This window comes from Pinus tabuliformis, chromosome 6, assembly GCF_031772625.1.
Source record: "Pinus tabuliformis cultivar Carrire ecotype Pingquan chromosome 6, CPIR1, whole genome shotgun sequence".
In the NCBI taxonomy this organism is placed as follows: domain Eukaryota; kingdom Viridiplantae; phylum Streptophyta; class Pinopsida; order Pinales; family Pinaceae; genus Pinus; species Pinus tabuliformis.
The window spans coordinates 1027999102-1028024550 of record NC_142292.1 but is presented as its reverse complement, the minus strand read 5'-3'; the positions used below and the strand labels follow the sequence as shown (position 1 = coordinate 1028024550).

At 34.8% G+C, this 25449-nt stretch overlaps 1 protein-coding gene across 2 annotated transcripts; it reads left to right on the top strand.

The window, feature by feature from the left end:
- The first annotated feature begins 930 nt into the window (after nt 1–930).
- On the top strand, nt 931–25449 carry LOC149262506 (kunitz-type serine protease inhibitor DrTI-like). Of its 2 annotated transcripts, none has more exons than XM_089424834.1 (2): nt 931–1032; nt 24624–25449. In XM_089424834.1, the coding sequence occupies exons 1-2, from the start codon at nt 1013–1015 to the stop codon at nt 25258–25260; spliced, it is 657 nt and encodes a 218-aa protein (XP_089280960.1). In that variant the 5' UTR covers nt 931–1012; the 3' UTR covers nt 25261–25449. The 2 variants fall into 2 exon arrangements, with proteins under 2 accessions (XP_089280960.1, XP_089280953.1); XM_089424827.1 differs by lacking the exon at nt 931–1032 and adding an exon at nt 24266–24397.

The window sequence follows — 25449 nt, the reverse complement described above, 5'->3', positions numbered from 1 at the left end:
ATGTCAAATTAATATTTACAGATGGAGATATGATTTGGTTACATTAAATATTTATCAAAGTGGCTGCATAACTATACAAAATTTGTCAACTTTATAGTGAGAGTTCCGCACGTCTCTGTTTAGATCGCGTCAAACATGTAACATATAGGCGCCTGTATTATGCACGATTTTTATTAGTAACCTTCACGTGACAACTGGAGCAGATAAGAAGCAAATATATTTGCAAAGGGACTTCCTCAAATCTTTACACAGAAGACAAAATGATCCTCAAAAGTTGACATTATAAAATCATACACGGTTGGAAAGCTTCCAGATTTGCTTGGCCGTGAAGTATTGTCAAGAATTGGGTGGTGTTTTACATTGACTTTCAGCGTGCGGACCCTGGATTTTTTCAGGATACCAATGCTGGCTCCCTGTTTCACTTGTCTTTGTGTTTTGCAACGGTCAACGAATAAGAGATGACAGAACAATATCAATTTAATTATTCGATTCGGGAATATTTTCCAAATTTAATTAATTGTAAGATTCAGAAATTATATATCACAGATTTCGAAATATTACTAAAATCTTACATAATAATTCTTTAAATTAATTTTCCAAATAAATTAATAAATAACACTGGTAAGGATTTTAAAAGTGTGAGACGGCAGGTTTGTTGTAATGCATGCGTTGTAAGAAAGACCATGGGCATACAGGTGAACCCATTAATTCAAAATTTCCTTATTCATTGAAAACAGGTAAGTTGATCATTCAAATGACTGTAAGATAGAGACTTGTAATTGAATTGAAACATACTCAAAAATCAAAGTCCAAAATGGCAGCTTGACCCTTAGTTTTTCAGCATCTACAGCTTTTGATAGTAATACATATCTTCATTCTATTGCTTCACTCATGTATATATATAGACCCATGAAGAGAGTACAAGTGAATATATAGCGTTTGTCTCAGACTGCAAACAGCACATTTGAAGATCATTAAAAGTACAGGCACAGTTACAGGAGTTGCAATTTCAATGGCTTCTTCATCAGCCTGGTACGTACTTGCCCTTTATCTTACGTAATTGTATCGAGTAATTAATTATAGTTATGTTTGATGTATAATTTGTGAGTTTTTTTTAATGTGGTTCATGGACCTAGAGTGTTTGAGAATTGATTCTAGAGAAGTGTTTATGCTATGGGTATTTGACTAATTGATTTTTCCACATTGTTTATGTTTTATCATACATTTTTTTAAATAATATCTCACGTTTTTTTAAATAATATCTGTTCTGTTGTAACAGGACGTACTACCATTCCCAAAAATATAAAAAAGACCTTGCCATGCTCTCACACAAAGAAGCTCATAAAAGATATTTTGCAATCTTTAGATTTCCTACTTTCCTTCAAAACTTATGGATATGAAATACACTTAATGCCATCATAAAGATATTATCTAAATATAAAACTATACACTGTTTTAGTATATAATTTTATTTACATTAATAGTATGATTTGAAATTCTGTACATATTCATTTTTCGGAAACCTTTCTCGATCAATGAGACGGTTACCATTAAATAATTAAACCTAATGCTAGTTAGTTTTTGATACAATTAAATTTTGTAGAATAAATTCTTTAACGGATATTTAATGAAAAGATAATAAGTCAAATGGTAACTAACATTAGAGTTTGAACTTGATAACTTTGTAACTCTGGATTATTATCCACTGGTCGTGGCAAAGGATTTTAAAAACTTGAGATTGCAGGTTTTTTTTTATTGAGAACGCGTGCATGCCTCGTATGAAAGGTCATGTGCATACAGGTGACCCCTAACTTAAAATTTCCTCCTCGAAATAAGGGAAATTGATAATTCAAACGACTCTAAGATAGAGAGTTGTAATTGAATACAAAGCATGTACCATCAATTTAACTTGTTTGAACCATGCTTTCAATATAATATTTGGCATTAACTGAATTTAAATTCAATTTGAAGTTACCTGGAATTTGTCACTTGCATATGAGAATTAATTTGTTCCCATCCCAATTTAAGTGAAATAGTGAAGTCCTTATATTTTTCCACATTGTTTGTTCCATATCATACATTTTTAAAATAATATCTAATATGCTTTAATAAGACATATTAGCCATCACTCCTTAAAATGTCAAAATTACCTTTCCATGTTCCAAGGATAAAGAAGGCCCATGAGAGGGATTTAACCATCTTTAGGTTTCCCACTTGCTTTTAGAACACATGAATGTGGGATTCATTTAGTGCCATCACATAGATATTTATTTTGATGGTGAACTTGGAATAAAGGAATTTCTTCTTTTTGAAGATGTTAGATTTTCTTGCTAGCTAAATGGCACATAATTAGCAGAGATAATTATGTGCTTTGAAACATCTATCTTTAAATTATTGCTTCATATAGTGCAACAAGAATGCCTCTTGTCAAGTACATTGACCTATGCCTAATGAAATAATAACTTTATAAGCTTTTTTAGAAAGTCATAATGAAACAAAGATGATTTATTTTATCCATCTCATTCTACAAAGTGTGCACCTCCTTAGACCTTGTTGGGACCTCTTTGGAGGACCTCCAAAATCAAAGCCTTGTTAGCTAAAATTAACCTCATGTTGTTAGGACTACAACAACATACTTATTTTTCTTATTTTTGTTTGTTTAAATAAAAGAAAAATGAAAACCCTATCTATTTTTGTTTGTTTTTTTTTTGTCTTTTATAAAATTAAATCCCTTTTTTAAATAATAAAAAACAGGAAAATAAACAAAATGTAATCTAAAAGAAAATAAAATTTAGGAAATCAGAGGTGAGAACTTTTCAGCTTTTCCAAACAAGAAAATATGACCTGAATATTCAACCTCCTAATTTCATGTCCATCTTGACCTATCATAGGTGGAAGTAAAAACCATGTTAGCTGGGCTTTATATTTTTCCTCTCGAGTATCCGACCCCCAACTTCTTGAATTTGTGTCCATCACGACCTCGTTATAAGTCAGAATCAAAGCCAATAATGGTAATCAAAATTTTGATATAACCTCCAAAAACTTGACTCCTCACTATCCTCACCACAAATAAAATTTTTATTATTATTTTTTATTTTTTAATTTCTCGATTAAAGTGCCCTTTTATTTTTATTTTATTTTTATTTTATTTTTGATATATTCTTCCCAAAATAAGAGTAGGTTGTTGGTTGTGATTTCGTTGAAGTTTTTCATTTTTGAATCAATTTCATTCCTGACTCTGCCTCCCTGACTTTGCATCGTTTTTTGAGCAACGATTATTGATCATTTCACATTTATGAGAAACCTACTCACCTTTCATAGAATTTAAGGCACTTGTTTTCCAAGGATTTACCAAAGACTTCCCCTCTCCATATTCAATATTTCATAAGCTCCATTCTTCCTGTTTTTTAGTCTTTTGCTAAACTACAATTCGAGACTATAAAATTTGGTCAAAGGTAGTGAAATTGTGGCTCATAAGATTTTCAATCATGGTAAACCTTTATAGTTTAAAGCTTAGGAATATTTAATTAATTGGTTTTGTGAAATAAATCTTAATTTCTCTAATAAATTCTACATGCAGGTCACAAAATGGGTGAAAAGAGTAAAACTACCACCTCTAGGAAAGTTGTCCAAGAAATTAAGGAGAAACTCAAGGAAGTAGATATTCCAAGACCCGATGAATATAATATGAACCCAACACTGATATCAGCTATGAATTTCAAAACGTAAGATGCACGTAAGGCTAAATGGGATAAACGCTAGATGGGATGGCTTTTGTGTAAGGGAAACCTTTCGGAGGGAACTCATATGGCTTCTCAATATCCACTAGAGAAGTGTGAGTGGCAAAAACTTTTGACTGACTTGGAGAGGAGACTGGAATTTCACCTTCTGACTTCATAGGAAACAACCAACGACGAGCCGAAGATGAACGATGAGACAACTCCAACTGAACATAAGGGTGATCGTACAGACTATAAGGATGCTATGGAGATACCACATAATGGTCTATAATCAGTCCTTATGGATTATCAAAAGTCTTAGGACTCTTGAGAGTCTGGATAGGATTATCATGGGATTCCGGGCCAGATTTGTAAGGTGACCCAGTATCTAACAGAGGCAGACGAGAAGACAAAGGTTGAATACTCAGAACAATTCCAAGTTCAACACCTTGATCCTCAAGTGACTATGAAAGTTCAGGGAAAGTTTCTCCAGATGACCTTCCAGATGGAGGAGAGGAAGAGGAACGAGGAAAACCTGATGGTTCAGCCGCGATGACTTTGTGTCAAACAAAAGATTATATTTATTATTTTCAAGGCTTTAAAAATATATTAGGGTTATTCTCACGATGTGGTCCAGAATAAGACTATCAGGAACATGATATGATTGTGGGAAAAAAAAAATTAAGACACTAAAACAGACTGATGCCTTTTCATGTTTTAAGAGTCGAGAAAAAGACGAAGATGACTGTAGTCTATTTCGGTTTGAACGAGCTCAAAAAGACAAGTGCTCAATGATCTTTTAAATTTATAGAGTCAAAAAGACCAAAATGACTACTCAAGGTAATCTAGGCAAAAGGATTACCAGGTAACCGTGAACTATAGAATACCTCTCGATGAACCAAGAAGTACAGGCAGACAATCTCCCTGAATGATGTGTTCGGTGTATCACGTTTACAAGGCGGCAGACTCAGCTTCCTATGGAAAAAGGATTGCAAACCTAGTGGGGTATCCCTTTATATATGCGACGGTATGGGGAGCACAACTCCGTACTAGCGCTGTCTAATGTCAAAGTGAACGATAGCTGCTAGGTTTAAAGACACCGGAACATGTCTCGAGCCTAGACCTATAAATTTGAGCGTTTAGTTTCAAATGCACCTTAGGTTAATCGAATATATTTTAGAAGTTTATCTTGAAATTATGTCTTAGTTTTTAGGCCCTTTCGATGCCACCTGAAAAACTCCTATGTGCAACTATATGAGACAAAACCCTTTCAATTCGATGAATTCTTGCACTAATTAAGAGAAGAAAAAACAATCAATGCAACAAACAAGCAATCCAAAATAAGATGAATTTTCACTACTTCTCTTTTCAAAACAAAATAATGAAAATTCTTTCCACTTCCTACTCTTCCTATCAAATTCACTTCAACTAGTCCTTTTAACAATAAAAGAAGTTCATTCGTTTTCACATGCTCATGATGATGCAATTCTAGCTTTCAATGATGCCAATAAATGCAACAAATCAATTAATCAAACTAGAATGGTGTATTTCTTCAATGGAATGCTAAAATGAATCTTTCACATAAACATTTCAATGAATATTTCCAAACATCCAAAACATCAATCAAATGCAAAGCACGACAAGAAGAACTCCTTTCAAATCAAATGCAAAGATTCAACCGAAACAAACCAAGAAATGTGATCTATGCTTGGAAAAGAGACGTTCAACAAGAGAAGAGAAAACAAAAATTTTCTCTTATTCAATTCAAACCAAAGCAAGATAGATGCAAGGACTAAAAAATGAAATGCACGAAGTAGCAAACCAACAACTCGACTTGATGGGTAGACAAACAATTGAATGGACAATGACCTAGATGCCCTAGGGACACAAACCATCTAAAAACTCAAAAAATCAAGTAAGGCAATCTCAAACCAATCAAGCAAACAAATCAAGCTAACAAAGCATTCTAGCTAGGAGAATACAAGCAAACAAGCCAAGAAACAGAACCTATGAGGACAAGGCACACTGGCAATGATTTAGGAGAAATCTTGTTTTAAACCTATAAGCATCGATGCAACTACCTAAATAGCAACAAGCGCTAGAAGGGGCTGTGGCACAACTGTTAAATGGGAACTCGCGCCGGTCAGCACGACTGTTAGAAAATAAACAATGCCGATCAAGGGATTCTTAGAAATAATAAAAAAATTCAAAAACCAGAACTAGACCTGTCACTCTAAATTCAAGAATCCAAGAAGCATATGACTTTAACTACAAATTACCAAAGAGAAAGAGTGAAATAAGAAAAGTTGTCACAAATCATGAAATGCAAAACAATCCAAAGAGAGGGATGGATCCCTAGTGAAGTCACCAATTTGTGGAGTAGGAGTATCCTCTCTGCAGACAAAGACGATCCCTCTAGCCCAAGAGAGTGGGTCTAACTGCAAACAAGACAATCTAATGTAAATTTCCTTAGATTAGAATCGAATAAGAGGGCCTACCTCTTATAACGCTAATCCACTTGATGGTGATCTTGCTTCCTTGCTCTAGCTTCCTTTCGTTCAAATACCTGAAACAAACATGCAAGAAACAACATCAAACATGATAGCATAAAATTGAATTCAATCTACTTAAAAGGTCAAGGAGTTCTAAGCTATCAAATATAATATTACACACGATATAGGAAATAAACCATTAGTTTTATTAATATAAACTTCAAAGAGGAATACAACTGGAGTGTTGATGTTGCAGGTTCCCTTTGGCATGTCCAGGTTCCAGCACCACTATAAGCATCTCATGATTCACCCTCAAAACAATGGAAGTTCAAGGCCTCTTTCCCTTTGCTCCAAACCAAACACTACAAGCTTATTCTCCCTTCACACACAAACTAGAAGGCTAAGGTTCTCAAGATGGCTATCAAGATTTTCAGATTATTTCAGCCCTTTCATTAACTAGTCGAGTTTGTAAAATGAGGAGTTTATATATCTTTGATAGAGTGGAAATGGATCCACTGATGGTGGGAGAGGCCTTATCCCTTTTGGTTTGTTCCATTTTAATAGGGCAAAGAAGCCCAAACAGTCTCTCTTGGCTCTATCTTGCTCAACCATTTATTAGACTTTCATTCACGAAGCTTCGACTCCATTTTTAAAAACTTGCCAAAAAAGGGTCAGCACAGGTCATGAATGGTTGACCAACATCATTGTGCACTAGGCTCAAGGTTAGACTTTGCAAATCGGCACAAGGAAGAAACTGAGTGCTACTGTTGTTCTTGAATACTAAGTTTGAAGGAATATTCTTGGGAAATGATGTAAGAGGGAAATATTCTGTAGATGAAGAGGGATGTAGGGACATGTTCTTCATGGAAGGGAAACATATGAGGGTCAGTGTAGAGGTCCTCTAGGATCGAGGAATGGGAAGTATAGGGACAATGAAAAAATGTTGTGTAACAAATATGCAAGATAGTAAACTGGTGAAGGTGATATGGATTTAAATAGGAAAAAAAACAAATTATAGATATAACCCTAAATACAAAGATGCAACAGAAATAACACTTCATTTCATTAATATCAAATATTGAATTATGCTTACAAACATAATGGAAATAAGAATAAGACTAGCTTGAGCGATGGTAACTTATCTCTAAAAAGAGATGTGGCAGCTACATGCCTCTTAATTGAGTTACAATGAGGGTCAAGGGCCTTTTTATTATTGAACAATAAGATAAAACTCTAAACAACCAAAACTCTAACCTGAGGAGATGTAACACCAAGAGTTTATGGGCCCCGTTGGGGTTAGTTGGGCAGCTAACTTCCGAGGGTCGTAACTTGGTCATATTATCTCCATTTGATACGTATGATACCTCATTGGAAAGATATTTGCGAGGAATACATCTATTGACATGAGTGCTTTTCATATCACGGAGATATTTTTCCAAAAAAAGGTCGTTTAGGGCTTCAAAATGGCTCCAGAAGTTCAGGCCCAAAAAACTGCCAAAAATAGTAAATTGTGAGCTACAATTAGGGAAACTAAAGAACTAAAAGAGACACTCATGAGGGTCAAAGTGGGATAGGTGGGTGGCCACCAACATCCACCTAGATCATTCCTCCCCCATTAGGAAGCAATCGTCCCCATTATGTTGAGTGCCTCTATGAGATGGGGAAACTTCTGCTGAACTTGGTCCCTGGTGTGATGTTCTGCAATCTCTGATGTGTCAAGTAATGATGGGAAGCATGGTCAAGGGTGGTCCACATTGAACAATCGATCCAAGCCAAGGAATGGTGGAATGTTGTGCTCCAAATCACTATTTCCCACAGCTTTGGTAATGGTGTAAGGACCATATCAGAGTGGTTTGAGCTTCCGATGGGATCTTGTAAGACGTTCTTTTGCAAATACAACCAGACTTTATCACCCACCTGTAACTTGTGTGGCACTTGATGTTGATTATGTCACTGCTTGTACTTGGAATTTTCCACAATGGAGCGATGATATATCGGCTCATTAGGTAGAGGTGCTCTAGTAGTCAAATTGAACAAATTTTTGACCTGATAGTGCAACGATACCCTTGTGGGTGAGGAGAAGATGTCCCTGTATTTGTTCATGACCGTATCCACCTGCTTCTACTGCATGGAGGATCCCTTCTCGGGGGCCATGGATGTGGCTACGATATTCTCCTTACTTTGAGAGAGAACCAAAAAGAAAATAAATTTCCTAGTTTGGGAGATGATCTTACTACATTTCTTAGTAGAGATCAAAGAGGTGGTGGTAAAAGGGGCTACCTCCGGTATCTTGTATAATTTATTACCCAAAGAAATAATCACAAAGAAAGGTCTAGACTCATACACAACATGTCTCTTACACAAGTATGGTTGTCCTAATAATACATCACAAATGTCGAGAGTATCAACAACACAAAATACCTCATCTGTGAAGGGCTTGATGCTATAGGGAAGGCAGTACTACTGGCTGACTCAGAGATATTGTCCTTAGTGAGGCCACCCAATGTTGTACAAATGTGGGTGTGTTATGGTCAGTAAGCCCAGTCGCTTCACAACCTCTGCTAAAATGAGGTTCTTTTGGTTGCCACTCTTGACAATGATTTGCAGCGGCAAACCCTTCACCCACATTTCTGAGTGGAAAAGATGCCCCCCTCCTCTGGATCTTTGAGCTCATTCTTCTGGATATTAGCAGTGAAAACAATGGCGCTAGTCTCCACATCAGTAATCTGCTTCCCTTTCTCATTCCTTTTGTCAGGTTTTGACTCATGGTCAGAACATTCATTTGATTCTGAAGCCTTCAACTCGGCCACTAGCGACTGCTTGGCCCAGATCAATGACATGATGCTACATATGATTGATGACATATCACTGCACTATCTTAATGACATGGTGAATTGATGACACTGATGATGACATTATGACCATATGATGAAGATGGAAAACAATGAAGAAATCAAACTATGAAGAAGCACAACACTCGAAGGCATTCTGCCCTACCTCCATTTCTACACTAATAAATGATGAGTCACATTAAATAATATTTTTTACTACCTTAGAGGCAGAATTTCATTATGACACCTACACCATCTTTTAGAGCATAATTTTTCCTTTCCAATGAGCTATTACTTGGCCCGAAACTCCAAATGGTGAGGGAGAACAAGAATTTACAAGTTAAGGGTATAATTCTGACAATGAGCCGACCTGTGTTAAGCCAATTTATGTTGGCCAAATTAGAGAGATGTGTCTATTCATTAAAGCGTAAAAACGAGTATATATTGGAGTTTAACTTTCTCATTCAAATCATCTATCTCGGTGATCTATTCATAGAAGAGGTACAGAAGACAAAAAGAATATAAGAGATCAAGAAAAGTAGCAATAAGAGGTTGTGAAGAACGAGATTATTGGTTGGGAATATTCCATGATTATCTCTTAAGCTCAGATGAGTGAAAAATAAGTAGAGTTTGGTGTTAGGACTGCTAACAAAACCTCATCCCAACATTAATAAGCTTCTATACCCTCGGATCTGTGTTATATGGCCCAAACAGTCACACATTTATGAAGGAATGGTAATGCACCTATGGAGGATCAGCTAACCACTAATAAAAGCTCGGACTCTAGTCCTATCTGTGGTACATCAAACCTGGGATCACAAAAGAAGGGGCTCGGATTTGTAGCTTGCACTACTACTTAGAACATTTGGCAGTAACAGTTAAGCTTTGATCACAGACCTTATTCAGTAGCTGGGACCCGCTTTCATCTGCCAAGAAGCTCAAACTTTGGAGAACATAGCTAGAGGTTTGTTAAAAGCTTGGATTACCTTGCGGATTGGGCAAGGTCACATGCTATTGGTTGCAAGTTGAGTACATGGACTAGGCCTCAGAGTGCTGGATCATACTGTGGACTGAAGAAGCCCTCCTTCAGAGAACTATTTTGGTGATATAAAAGCATATTACTTTGGACCCGAGGTATCATATTTGGGCCTATAGCAGCGTATCAAAAATCAGATTAGTAAATTGGTGCAACATTGTGCCATAATATTATTGTTGAGTTTTGGTGGAGTAAGGACATTGGTGAGGCTTTGGTGCAGAAGTCTTGGTGTAGTCTTAATACAAGAACATTGGTGCAGAATTGATGAAGAAGTGTGGTGCAGAGTCTATGGTGCAGTATGGTGTATAAATCCTTGTGTAGAAGTATTGGAACAATTTGAATAGTGGTCTGGTGCAGTGTGGTGGAAGGACATTTGTAAAGAATAATTGTCACAATCTAGTGCTGAAGTCTTGGTGCAGTAGTGGTCTAGTAGTCTTGAGATAATGTGGCGTTGAAATATTGGTGCAGTGAAGAAGTCATTGTGCAAAATTTGGTGCATACCTTTGGAGGTAACTTGAAGTAATATTTGGTACTAACCTTGGACCATATTTGAAGAAGGTCCAGAAATATTGTTAGATCTGGTACAGAACTTGGCACAGTTCATTGAAGACACATTGAAGTGTTGTGTTGAGGATCATAATGTAGTTTTGATGTCATGATGAGGTAAATTGAAGAGATTGATTGGGTATTATGAAGAATAGTGGTGACACTTTCTGTATGACAAGGTTGTCATTGATGACGTGACATGGAGACTAAGTGAAGGGATAACTGAAGATTGATAGGGCTTGGTGAAGAAGACTTTGGGATCCATAAATCCAAACATATATTCACAAAGCGAAGCTATATGATTGGGGTTCTTGGAGTTGGTGCTCCTAAACTCAAGTTTGGTGTCTTGGATAAGATAGAGTCAAAGCCCTAGAGGTTGGAGCCTCACTAAAGTCCAAGTAGGTGCTTAGCACATCCCAGGTTGGAGCCCTACCTATATTGTACTTGATTCATTGTAAATATTATATTAATAAAAGAATTTATTCCTATTGTTCATTTTTTGTCCTAAATATAAGTGATCTAACTGGTAAAAGTAAAAGTTGAAAAGAAATATTGATTCACCCCCCTCTCAGTATTTCCAACAATTGTTTTGAGAGCCAAGTTCCTTCACTCAAATCCTAATAGATTGAAGGTTGATCATTAGAATACAAATGGTGAAGCCAAGGAAGAAAGCCTCCAATCCTCCTAAAGATGTGTCTCCCTCAACCACCAAAATTGAAGTCAATCAATTTGTGAAGGCTCCATTGTTCAATGGAAACTTTGATATATGGGAGGCAAGAATGAGGAATTTGTTAAAGACTCAAGGCATTAAAGTCTGGAAATCGGTGATTACTGATAGCATGATGGATGTAGAATCCAAGGAACATAATACAAGAGCAATGAAAGAAATTTTGAATGGGCTACTTGATTCTTAGAAGGCCAATTTTGAAAAATGTTTGTCAACAAAAGGCATATGGGATAAAATTCATGATATTCACTCAAAAGGAGTGTTGACAATGATCTCTAGTCAAGAAAATGATGGAAAGAAAGAAAGAAATTCAGAGCCCATCAAGAAAGCTGAAGATAAGAGTGATGACATCAAGGCTAAAGAAGACCTAGAAGATGATCTCCTCAATAAACTTATGGCTGCCATGGAAGAGATTAACAATTTGAAAAAGGAAAATGAGGAACTTAAGAAGAAAGCACAAGTTGGTGACCAGGACAAGACAAGGAAGGAAGTTGACCTTGTCATGCTTCAAGTATAAGAAAGAGATAAGGAACTCGCCAAGATTAAGGAATAATTTCATCAAAACAAGAGAATGCATCTTGAAGAAGTCATATCCATGAAAATTCAATTGGATAAGGCAAAGAGATGGGAAGATACCTTGTTAAGCCACCTTGAACAAAGACACAAGATCTTGAAAAAACTTGAAGTAGAAATTGGTCAATATAAAGAAGAGGTCTCATCCCTTATATCTAAGCTAGAAGAAGAAAGAAAACAAGTGCAAGGAGCTAAGAAGGTGATGGAAGCTTTGACATTCATAGAAGGACAAGTTGATGAAGCAGAAAAGGAGAGAAACACCATGATATGCCAACTAGAAGAAAAGGATGATGACATCACCAAGTTAAAATCAGAAATCACTTCTCTTAAGGCCCAATTGTGTGAAGTAACCAAGATGAAGGAAGAAATGGAGATCATTCTATCAAAGATGGATGAATAATGCAAGAAAATGAAGGAAGAAATTGTCTTTCTTATAAACGAAGTTGATTTGCTGAATAATAGCTTGAAAATTTCTCAAAGGCTAGATGACATCATAAGTTATCAAAGGTCTCCCCTCGATAAATCAGGTCTTGGCTATGTAGGTGAATCCTCAAGAAAGAATGATGCAAACCCTAACGCTTCAAACAACAAGGATGTGAGGAAGCCTCGAAGAATGTTGATGCTCCCAGTTATAGCAAAGGGAAGGAAAAGAGTCAAGAAAAATATGGAAGAAACCCTCCTCCAAGAAGAAATGCAGATGGTATCAAGGATGAAAGAAGCAATGGTTATCATCAAAGGATCCCAAGGCAAAGAGAATTCAGAAGTAGATCAAGGAAACCTTCTTCTCCCAGGTACCCAAGTGTATTTCTTGGTTATTTCCATTCTTGTACAAACTTTGGGCACATGGAAAAAGATTGTAGGGTATATCACAAAGATAAATATAATGGCCCTGTCAATCTCCGAGAAGCAAGTTTTCAAGAAGAAGTCATGAATTCTTATTCATGAACGACATAGAGTGCTTCAAGTGCCATAACATTGGACATATGTCACGTGATTGTAACTTGACATGGGACCCTACACAAGGAAGAACCATGCCAAAGAAGAAAGTTATACAAGTATGGAGAAGGAATAAAATTGAATCTAGAAGCCCCTTGAACACTCTAGCCAACAATACATGTTGTTGAATTGATGAATTCATCCTTCATATTCCAAGTATTTGATGGGGAGGCTCTCCTAAAAGGAATACCATGCATATAGTTAGTGGAGCTTATGATGATCAAGCATTCTTGGAGAAGCTATCCGTGAATGGGACCTATGAAATCCTTGATGAGCCACATGGACAATCATCCTTTGATAGATCATCACTCGGGAGCATTCCCATTGAAGAACATGATCCCTTATTCATCAATGAACTACTATTGAAGATATCTTCCACTTGATCACTAAGCAGGTAATCTTTCATGAGCTCGAGGAGGTCATGTAGACAGGGGGAGTTGGTTCATCACATGAAGGAATTTCAGCACATCTATCATGGACCACATTGCCAGAAGAAGCAGCTTGACGGGGGGAGTTGGTTCATCACATGAAGGAATTTAAGCACATCTATCATGGACCACATTGCCAGAAAGAAGTAGCTTGACAGGGGGAGTACTTGGGCGCCCTGTTTTCCATTGATGTCAAAGGGGGAGAGAATGTTGAAAGGGAAAGAATATTGCCATCAATGACACAGGGAGAGATTGTTGGACATTGGATAAGCCAATGCTCCCCGTGTGTTTCACAACATGGACTAACCACCTCTCATGGATCCTTATCTCCGGTGATGCAATCATTGACTAACACTTGCGAGTTTTGATCTAATGGAAATCGTGATTCCCAACAAGTGGTATCAAAGCGTAGGTCACAAGTTCGATACACAACCAACTTACATTGGGGGGGGGGAGATTGTTGGACATTGGATAAGCCAACGCTCCCCATGTGTTTCACGACATGGACTAACCGGCTCTCGTGGATCCTTGTCTCTGGCGATGCGATCGTTGACTATCTCAAATTGGAATAAGATCTCTCCCCCCTTGCTTTTGTTATTAATATATATTAAAATGCTATATATATCAACTCCATATATATGTATATGTATATGTATATGTATATGTATATGTATATGTATATGTATATATATATATATATATATATATATATATATATATATATATATATATATATATATATATATATATATATATATCTATATATATATATATATACATACATACATACATAAATACATACATACATATACATATACATATACATATGTATATAAAGTGGATATAAAATTATGTTATTTAATATCGATATTGGAATATTATATTTATGGCTAGTAGTCAAATAATTTTTTGTTATTGATATATTTTTTGACTTAAATATTACACCTCAACTTAATGAAAGATACATATAATATCAATAATATTATTTCTAGATGTCAATATGTAGTGATGACATTACATATCTCCCTCATACTAAAAAGTATAATTTTTTTTTTGCTTCTAATTACATTATATCTATATAAAGATGATGTAAAATTAAGGAGGAAATTGATGTATTCTATTTATAGTTGACATTGATTTTTTATGTTTTAAATGTAACAATACATGACAAAATCTCCTTCATCAACTCAATGATAATATCTCCCTCATACCAAGTTGTAAAGCACCCCTCAAGGGAATGGAAACATCTCCTTCATACTAGTTTGTATCCCTCAAATTGAATTGTAGAGTGCCTTTTGTATAATTAATATTTTTATTTATTTATTTGTTATGTTAAAATTATTTTCTTATTTTTGTTATGTAAGTTGGTGTTATGAAACCAGCTCACAAAAAGATAGAAAAGATAGATCAACACCTTAGAATTCAGCCTCTTTGAGGGGGCAACCTCCTTTACATTACACAAATGAATGATTCTTTGATGATTCAAATGACAAAACCTCCTTTCTATATATAGGAGTCCAATGAGTCACAATATAACCCAACCAACCTAACAATAATAATATAAAGGCACAAAAATAACAATAGAGGGATTCTATGGGGCACAGTAATAACAATATGGGGACAATAGGGGCACAACAATATTAATAAGGGATACAACTACAATAGTAATGGGGTAATCACTAGTATTATAGGAACCTAACATGCCCCTCTCCTTCAAAAAAGTGTTGTTCTCAATGCTTGAGTAGTTCTAGATGCTTCTGTATAAAATTCTCATCCTCCCATGTGGAATATTTAGTGGATAAGTTCTTCCACTTGAAGAGATACTCTGAAATTGATCGATTTCGTAGTTGTCTTATTCTTGTTTCTGCCACTGCTTCTGGTTCCAATATAATTTTTCCTTCCTCGTCAAGTTCTGGCAATATTGTTTGAACTGGGAGCTTGTCACCTATAACCTTCTTTAAACATGAAACATGGAAAACTAGGTGCACTCGAGAAGCTGCAGGAAGCTCCAATTTGTATGCCATAGTACCAATCTTTTGCAACACCTTGTACGGACCATAATACTTTGGTGATAATTTATTATCCTTCTTAGCTTGCTTGAGAGACATTTTTTTATATGGTTGTAGCCGTAGGAATACCCAATCACCTACATGAAAACTTCTTTCACTGCGATGTTAATTTGCCTGTTGTTTCATCTATTTTGCGCCAACATGAGGTTATCCTTTAAGAGTTGGAGGACTTGTTGTTGATGCTTGATGTGATGTTCCACTACTTGAACCTTAGAATTTTCTCTTAAATATGATGTGATGGATGGTGGCTGATATCCATGAAGTGCCATAAATGGGGTCATTTTTGTTGCTGTATGGAAGGAAGTGTTATACCACCATTCAGCCAGAGGCAACTATTTGACCCATTGTGTCTGTTTATCAGATACAAAGCAACGAAGATATCCTTCCAAACATTTGTTTACTATCTCAGTTTGCCCATCAGATTGAGGATGATAAGATGAGCTATGAGCTAACTAAGTACCAAGACAAGAAAATAATTTTGTCTAAACATTTCCAGTGAAAATGGGATCTTTGTCACTTACAATAATCTTTGGGTTTCCATGTAGCTTTTGAATTGTTTCCATAAATGCAGTAGAAACTATATTGGCTTTAAATGGATTTGATAATGCACAAAAGTGTGCATACTTGGTAAACCTGTCAACTACCACCATGATGACACTCTTTCCCTCAGACTTGGGTAAACCTGTGATAAAATCCATTAAAACCTCCTCCCAACGTTGGCTTGGAATGGATAAAGGTTGGAATAGACCCCGGGTCTTAATTGCTTCAACTTTATTTTGTTGGCAAACTAAACATTCTACCACAAAATTTTGAATATCTGATTTAAGGCCATCCCAAAAAAATTCCTTCTTAACCTTGTGGTAAGTTTTTCAAAATCTTGAGTGCCCTCCTAAGGGAGAAGTGTGCAATTCCCTAAGAATCTTTTGTTTGAGTTTGGAATTCTTACAGAGGTATAAGCTATCTTTGTACCATAACGAATCATTTTGCCAGCTAAATGTATCAGATGTACTGGAATCTTGTTGTAACTTTCGAATAAGTGCCCACACTTCTTCATCATTCTTCCATTCCTCCCTTGCTTCGTTTATCCAATCTAGTTGGATAATAGAAATGGTGCACAACAATGCTTCCACATCCTCATCCTTTCTTGAGAGTGCATTTGCCACCACATTTTGCTTCCCTTTTTTGTAGATTATTTCAAAGTCATAACCCAACATCTTTGTGACCCACTTTTGTTGCTCTTCAGAGGATAATCTTTGTTCTAAAAAGTATTTAAGGCTATCATGATCCGTTTTTACCTTGAAGTGTCTTCCCATTAGGTAGGGTCGCCATTTCTTAAGTGCATGTAGTATTGCCAAAATTTCCTTCTCATAAATAGGTTTGTGTAAAAAATTTCCCTTGATTGGACGACTTTCAAAAGAAATGGGTCTTTCATCTTGCATTAAAACAGCACCAATTCCATTTCTTGAAGCATCACATTCCACAATAAAGGTTTTTGTGAAGTCCGGTGTAGCTAAGATCGTTGCTTGGCACATTGCCTCTTTAAGATGTTCGAAGGTCTTTGTTGCTTCTGGAGTCCATGAAAATGCATCTTTCTTCAATAATGTTGTTAGAGGTGCTGCTATTCTCCCATAATTCTTAACAAACTTGCGATAATACCCTGTCAACCCGAGAAATCCTCACAGATGCTTTATGGATGTGGGGATTTTCCATTCCTTAATGGCTTTAATTTTGCTAGGGTCTACCTTAACTCCTTCATGAGATACAATATGACCTAGATATTCCACCTCTTGTACTCCAAAGAAACATTTGGATCATTTTGCATATAATTGTTTCTCCTCCAATAGTTGTAGCACCCTATCAACATGTTCAACATGATCCTTCCAAGACTTGCTATAGATTAGTATATCATCAAAAAATACTAACACAAATTTTCTAAGGAAGGGTTTGAAAATGGAATTCATCAAACCTTGAAATCTAGAAGGTGCATTGGTAAGGCCAAAAGGCATGACCAAAAATTCATAATGACCCTCATGAGTTCTAAATGCTGTTTTCGGAATGCCTTCAGTCTTCATTTTGATTTGATGATATCCTCAACGAAGATCCAACTTGGTGAAGTAAATTGATCCATGCAATTCATCCAGTAATTCATCAATGACAGGAATGGGAAACTTATCTTTAATAGTGAGCTTGTTGAGCTCCCTATAATCTGGACACATGCTCCATGATCCATCCTTCTTGTGCACAAAAACTACTAGAGCAGAGAAAGAACTTTGACTAGGTTGAATTATACCTGCCTCTAGCATTTCTGCAACCATACGTTCAATTTCACTCTTTTTTGCATAGGGATATCTGTACGGCCTGATGTTTGAAGGAACACTTCCTGGAATCAAATGAATAGCATGATCATGATCATGAATAGGTGGGAGACCTTTGGGAGTCTCAAATAGCTTGGAATGATTGTCCAAGACTTTTTGGAGATCTGGAGAAATAGATGATTTTGATGTGGAAACTTCTAGCAAACATAATTGTGCAATTACACCTCTTTGTTACTTTTTTAGAAGCTTTGTCATACCATTAGAGCTGATTATCTTTCCCAGTTTCCCCTCAATACCCCTTAATTCAACTTCCTTTCCTTTTGCAGAAAATTTCATGAAAAGTTCTTGAAAATTAAAAGTTATTGTACCCAAGGATTGTAGCCATTGGACTCCTAGTACAACATCAGCACCTCCCATTGGAATGGAAAGCATTGGGCTAGTCAATACATATTCTCCCATGGACAGCTTGATATTATGGCACTTTCCAGAGAAATTTATCGTTCCTCCATTTGCAACCATCACTTGCCACTTTGGTGCTGGATATAGGAAGCAATTCAATTCTTTTGCTATCATACAATGGATAATATTGTGGGTACTTCTTGAATCAATCAACACTATTACCTTTTTCTTCTTGATTTGTCCTTCTATCTTGATGGTTTGAGGAGTGGTAATTCAGTCAATGCATTACAAGATATTGTCAGATTCATTTCTTCTTTATCTAGGCTTTGTTCTTGGAGTATATCCTCTTCTTTTGACCTTTCTTGCTCCTTTTCTTCTTCCTCTTCACAATCTATGTAGAATAATTTCTTCTCGGCACACTCATGACCTTTAGTGTATTTGTTATCCCAACTGTAACAAAGCCCTTTTGCTCTTTTTCCTTCCAATTGTTGTGGTTTCAACCTTATAGGTTGTGGAAGGCTAGGGGCAACAACACTTCCATATTTATAGTTGTGAGTGGCATGCTTCCTAGTTGCCATAATTTTTCTTTCCATTTTTCTTGCTAACCTGAATGCCTTCTCTAATGAATCAAGTTCCCAAAGGCGAACATCATGTTGGATATTATCCTTTAAAGTCCCTATGAACACATCAATCCTATGCTCCTCTGGAATATTTTTTACCCTTATGTTCAATTTTTGGAACTCCTCAATGTGCTCCATTATTGAACCCTTTTGTTTGAGACTTATCAATTGGCTAAAAAAAGTGTTGCTTTTTGTATCCTCATAATGTGTTGTCAATTCTTCTGTAAAAATTGCCCAAGTGATAATTTCTTTACGAGAGCAAAGCCATTGTTAGCATACAAACTAATTTGGTTCCAAATATAAAGTTGCAATACATACCTTCTGTGTGTTTTTTGCATTATTGAGATCGAAAAATTGCTCCATCTGTAATATCCATGTTGCGGGATCCTTGCCATCAAACTTCCTCATAACGATTTTTGGAATATGGTGGGTCTTCGATCCAACATTAGAGTCTATGAAATCATGATTAGCATTTCTTTTGTTCTCATCATGAGTTTCCTTTACTACCCTTTCACCATTAGTAAGTATTTCTTGTAGAAAATTTGTCAAATCTATCTTTAAATCTGCCATGCCTGTCTTCAAATCTGTCTTCAAATCTATCTTCAAATCGTCCATCTTAGCTTCCACGTCATTCATCTTAGCTTCTACATCTTTCTTTAAACCATCCATCTTAGATTCTGTTACTTTTTGTGCGAGTGACATTTGTTGCACTTGGTCTTGTAATTTTGATATATCATGTTGCATTTCTTCCTCTTCTTCATTAGTCATGCTATAGCTTTCACGTTGCTTACTAGGTGTTTGCATTTTCTTTCCTCCGGGCATCAGTTACCGATAATAATGCTCTACTATGCCCTTTGAATTCCTTCAAAAGAATGTTTCAAACCAAGCTTAAGAAAAAAATTAAAAAAATCTACACACCTTTTTTCACTTTGTAGGAGCTCGATATCACCTTTGATGTATCTCTGTAATTTCAGCTCATCTAGTTCTAAAATGCGACCTGCAGTAGCCCTCTGTGTCCTCTTTCCAACCACTAGTCTGATCGAATTTAGATTCTCCAAGGCAAAGTTATGCACAATCTCCCAAGATGACCTAATTATAGACCTTTTAAGAAGAGCGAACTTGTAGGAAGTGCCACGTGTCACTGTTTCGACCTTAGTATCTAAAAAATATACAAAGGAAACTACAGTCTGTCCTCTTTCTGTAACTTCTTATGAAATTTCAATCTGATGCTCAAAACAAAGTTATGACTATTTTCCCCATGTCACTTGTTTGGAATGTAATTCGGGAGTCTGCAAAAATGTCAACTTCCTCAGATCATATCTCCGCAAATATAGTGCGAAAAGCTCTGAAATTCAGACCTGCGGTTCAAAACGATTTCGGCCCAAATACGTTTTTTTTTTTTTAGCATCTGAAACATCGAAGAAAAAAGTTTATAGTTCAAATGCCATGATGACTTGTTTGGAGCAACAAAACCCTAGAATTCAAAGCTCTGATACCAAATGTTATGAAACTAGCTCACAAAAAGATAGAAAAGATAGATCAATGCCTTAGAATTCAACCTGTTCGAGGGGGCAACCTCCTTTACATTACAAAAATGAATGATTCTTTGATGATTCAAATGACAAAACCTCATTTCTATATATAGGAGTCTAAGGAGTCACAATATAACCCAGCCGACCTAACAATAATAATATAAAGACATAAAAATAATAATAAAGGGATTCTATGGGGCACAGTAATAGCAATATGGGGACAATAGGGGCACAACAATATTAATAAGGGATACAACTACAATAGTAATGGGGTAATCACTAGTATTATAGGGACCTAACAGTTGGTCTTAAATGCGGGTTTTATGTCTATTTTCGCAATTTAGTTATAATGTTTGCATTGATGGGAAGAATTCACCATCATCTTGTATGGACCTTATATGTTCTCATGGGTGGTGTTGAGGTTAATTTTATTAATTAAAATCTCCAATTATTTAATATAATAATAATATCTATTTTTTTCTATTTATTTTTATCTGTATTTTAGAGGTCAACATGAAGAAGATGTGCAATTCCTTCACTGCTTAATTTTTAGTTAACATGTATCACTTTAAAGTATTCTCTAAATAAAAGGCAAAGTCATTGATAATAAAAAAATAAAAATGAATACATGTATTTGTTTATTTAAATTAAAAATGTTTTAAAACATCAGTAATCCTTTTCTCACTATTCTTGTTAAGTTCAAGGTTGATATTAGAAAGGAAATGTGGTAAAAATATTTTATTCTAAGTCATAAATAAAATAATTCAATTTCCATATTAAGTAACATAATTTTATATAAACTTTAAAGATATAGAGTAATTAAAGATAAAATAAATTTTATATTTTAATTTTCAAGTATGAAAAAAATATATTATTTTTATTATTTTTAAAATTATTTCGATATAGGACTTCTCTCTCTCTCTCACACACACATATATTTCAAAAATAATATATTTTAATGTTCAACAAAATAAGCCCACTTGGGCTAGCTCAATTGGCAATGGCCGTGGAAATGAAGTCTCACCAAATCGGAAGTCTTGGGTTTGAATCTTGTGCTATTCTCGATCTGGGTGAGAAGTTGGACATGATGAATATGTAGGAAAGTTACAAAAAAAAATGTCCAAAAAAACAAAATATTTCAATATTCAAGAAAAATTGGACATGTTGAAGATGTAGGAAAGTTACAAAAAAAAATATGCAACAAAACAAAATATTTCAATATTCAAGAAAAGAAGTAATTAAAAGTGAAAAGTCAAGTAGGAATCTTAATAAGAGGGAATGTCCATTTCATTCATGTTTTAGTATAAAATTGATATATCCATTTATATTATTATTAATAATAAAATTTTATGTGAGTTATAAATAAAATATTTGAATATCTAAGGTTAAATAACATTGACATATAATTAAAAATATATTAATTACAATTTTTTTATTGTGAATAATATTATTGATAAATAAAATATTTTAAATATAATTAAAAATATATTAATTACAATTTTTTTATTGGGAATAATATTATTGATAAATAAAATATTTCAATATTCTTGTAAAGCAAAATTATATATATATATATATAATTGATTTTTTTATTATTATTAAAACTATTTCAAGTAATCTTACTGTTCTACATTCTAGTCTTTTTTTAAATACATTTTCAGTCAATTTTGTATGAAATACAACAATATAAATTAAATGGTTGGGAAATGTGGGTCTATAAACATCAATCCATGATAAGCATTAAAATACATCATAATATACCTCACATTGTTAAGATTAAAAAATCATAAAAATTAACTAAAATATAACATTATTTTAAATTACTATTACTATCAATTATAAAAATAATTAATTATGCTAATAGACATGTCTATTTTGGAATAGGGTTTCTAGAATTTTAATTTAATTATCAATAATTATTATAAGGATGGTAGAGATTTAACTTCTATAGAGTATTCAAGAATATTTTTAATAGTATATACAAATCATAAGAATATTTTAGAATATATATATCTTTTGGCATGTGTTATTGATAAGCCATGGTATTCTAACAAAGTATAAGAGTCTCCATGGGAAAGTGAGGATAAATCTTTATGAATAAGAATCTTGTTCCATATTTTTTGAATGTATTTCTCTCCCTCTCTTCTTTATAATAATAACAATAATTTAAAATAGAGTTATAATTTAATTATTTTTATTATTTTTTTATTTTTAACAATATGAGATGTATTATAAAATATGTACTCTATGTTTATTATGAATTGATGTTTATAGACATTTAGTAACCACCTTAATTATATAATTACACTAGTATATAAAATCAAATAAAAAATATATAATAAAATTATAAATATATAATTAACATAAACTTATATTAATATATTAAACCATATATAACATCATATACTTATAAATAAAAAAATAACATTAATATTAGAATTCAAAATATATAATTTACCGTACAAATCTACGATAATAAAATCTTATTATATAATCACATTTATGAATCACTTATATTTTTAAACAAAATTCACACCTTAAGATCAACATTCACATTTTAAAAAGTCTAATATTCATGATTATGTAATGCAATTTTTCACTAAAAACACCATTTAATGAAAATGTATTATACTCTAATATGACCTCAAGGCACTTGCACTTTAGAATGCGGGGTGGATCTATTGATGCTAGGATGTGAAGCATATATTTGAGGTCAAAAGAGAAGTTGCCGTGTTAATGAAAGTTCGACATTGTCGTTGAGCTGTGCTTTGTTTAGCCCTTTTCCTTTGAAGTGACGGTGTTTTTCTTTTCACTTTTCAAACCTAAGGTGGGAAAAAGATAAAGATATAATCCCAAGGTCCTTAAAAGTTGTAGGTCAATGACTGATCTTATCATCATGCCAACTTTATAATTCCCATCAATAAACTTACCAAAAACTATAATCGAAGACGTCTTTGAAACCATATTTATTTTTCTTTGACTATGTTGCGTCGTTTCGAATTTTAATGATATCAAAATCTTAAACCTTGCGTTGAAGCTATTAGAATGTCAAATTAATATTTACAGATGGAGATATGATTTGGTTACATTAAATATTTATCAAAGTGGCTGCATAACTATACAAAATTTCTCAAAGTGGCTGCATAACTATACAAAATTTCTCAACTTTATAGTGAGAGGTCCGCACGTTTCTGTTTATATCGCGTCAAACATGTAACATATGGGCGCCTGTATTATGCACGATTTTTATTGGTAACCTTCACGTCACAATTGGAGCAGATAAGAAGCAAAGATATTTGCAGCGGGACTTCCTAAAATCTTTACGCCACACAAGACAAAATGATCCTTAAAAGTTGACATTATAAAATCATACACGGTTGGAAAGCTTCCAGATTTGCTTGGCCGTGAAGTATTGTCAAGAATTGGCTAGTGTTTTACATTGACTTTCAGCGCGCGGAACCTGGACTTTTTCAGGATATCAATGGTGGCTCCCTGTTTCACTTCTCTTTGTCTCTTGCAACGGTCAACGGATAAGAGATGACAGAACAAGATCAATTGAATTATTCGATTCGGGAATATTCTCAAAATTTAATTGATTGTAAGATTCAGAAATGATTTATTACATATTTCAAAATATTTCCAAAATTTTAAACAATATTTTCGAAATAAATTGATAGATAATACTGTTAAGGGATTTCAAAAACTTGAAATAGCAGGTTTGTTGTAATGCCTGCGTTGTAAGAAAGGCCATGTGAATACAGGTGAACCCATTAATTCAAAGCTTCCTTATTCTTTGAAATAAGGGAAGTTGATAATTCAAATGACTGTAAGATAGAGACTTGTAATTGAATTGAAACATACTCAAAAATCAAAGTCCAAAATGGCAGCTTGACCCTTATTTTTTCAGCATCTACAGCTTTTGATAGTAATCCATATCTTGGACATGGCCTAATCTTCATTCCATTGCTTCACTCATGTATATATATAGACGCATTTAGAGAGTACAATGAATATATATGGTTTGTGTAAGACTGCAAACGGCACATTTGAAGATCATTAAAAGTACAAGCTCAGTTACAGGAGTTGCAATTTCAATGGCTTCTTCATCAGCCTGGTATGTACTTGCCCTTTATCTTACCCAACTTAATTATAGTTATGTTTGATGTGGTAATTTGTGGTTCTTTTTAATGTGGTTCATGGACCTAGGGTGTTTGAGAATTGATTCCAGAGAAGTGTTTATGCTATGGGTATTTGCCTAATTGAGCAAACCCTTGAGATTCTGATAATTTTTGAGTTAATAAGATACTAATTTGTTTGTTTCGTGTGTAATTTGAAAACAGGGGAACGAGTAGAAAGATGGTGTTGTTGATCCAAATGGTAGCAGTAACTGCATTTATGTTATTCATTACTCTGCCGTCGCAAGTGCAGGGTGCTGTGGAAGCAGATCAGCGAGATGTGGTGGATGCCGAAGGGCATCCTGTGGTGTTAGGGAGAGAATACTACGTTTTACCGGCTGTAACTGGCAGTGGCGGTGGAGGACTGGCACTGAAGATGCGCGTGAACAATAGTTGTCCAATGTATGTGGTGCAAGAGAATTCTGAGAAATCGAAGGGACTTCCTGTGGTGTTGAGGCATGCTAAGGGTCTGAGGGGAAATTATTCGTCTGTAATCGTGCAACAGCACGTCAATCTGAACATTAAAATGGCGGCTGTAACTACCTGCGTTCAATCCACTGAGTGGTCTGTCCAGAACGATGCGAATACCACCAAACGTTTCATCAAAGCTTCAGATACCTCTTCGTTATTTCAGATTGTAAAGGCGATTGACGGAGATGGTTACAATCTTTATTTGTGCCCTTGCAATTGCAGACTTGTTTGTAGCCCAGTCGGAATTTACGTTGACGATGGTGGGAACAGATGGCTGCTTATCGGTAATTCAGCGGAGTCTCTGCGAGTCCACTTTCATAAGAATGAATGAATGAGAGACAACCGATTAAAAGAGAGTCGTGGTGTCGTAGAGAGCTGTGTATATGTTGTTAGTGCTATTCCACCAATAAATAATGCGCTCTGCAGTTTTTTTGGGCATGTAAATGTCTAGAGAATGACCGTGTGGTCATTCTCTATTTATCCAATTTACAATAATAAGAAGAGATTTCAATTAAATTTA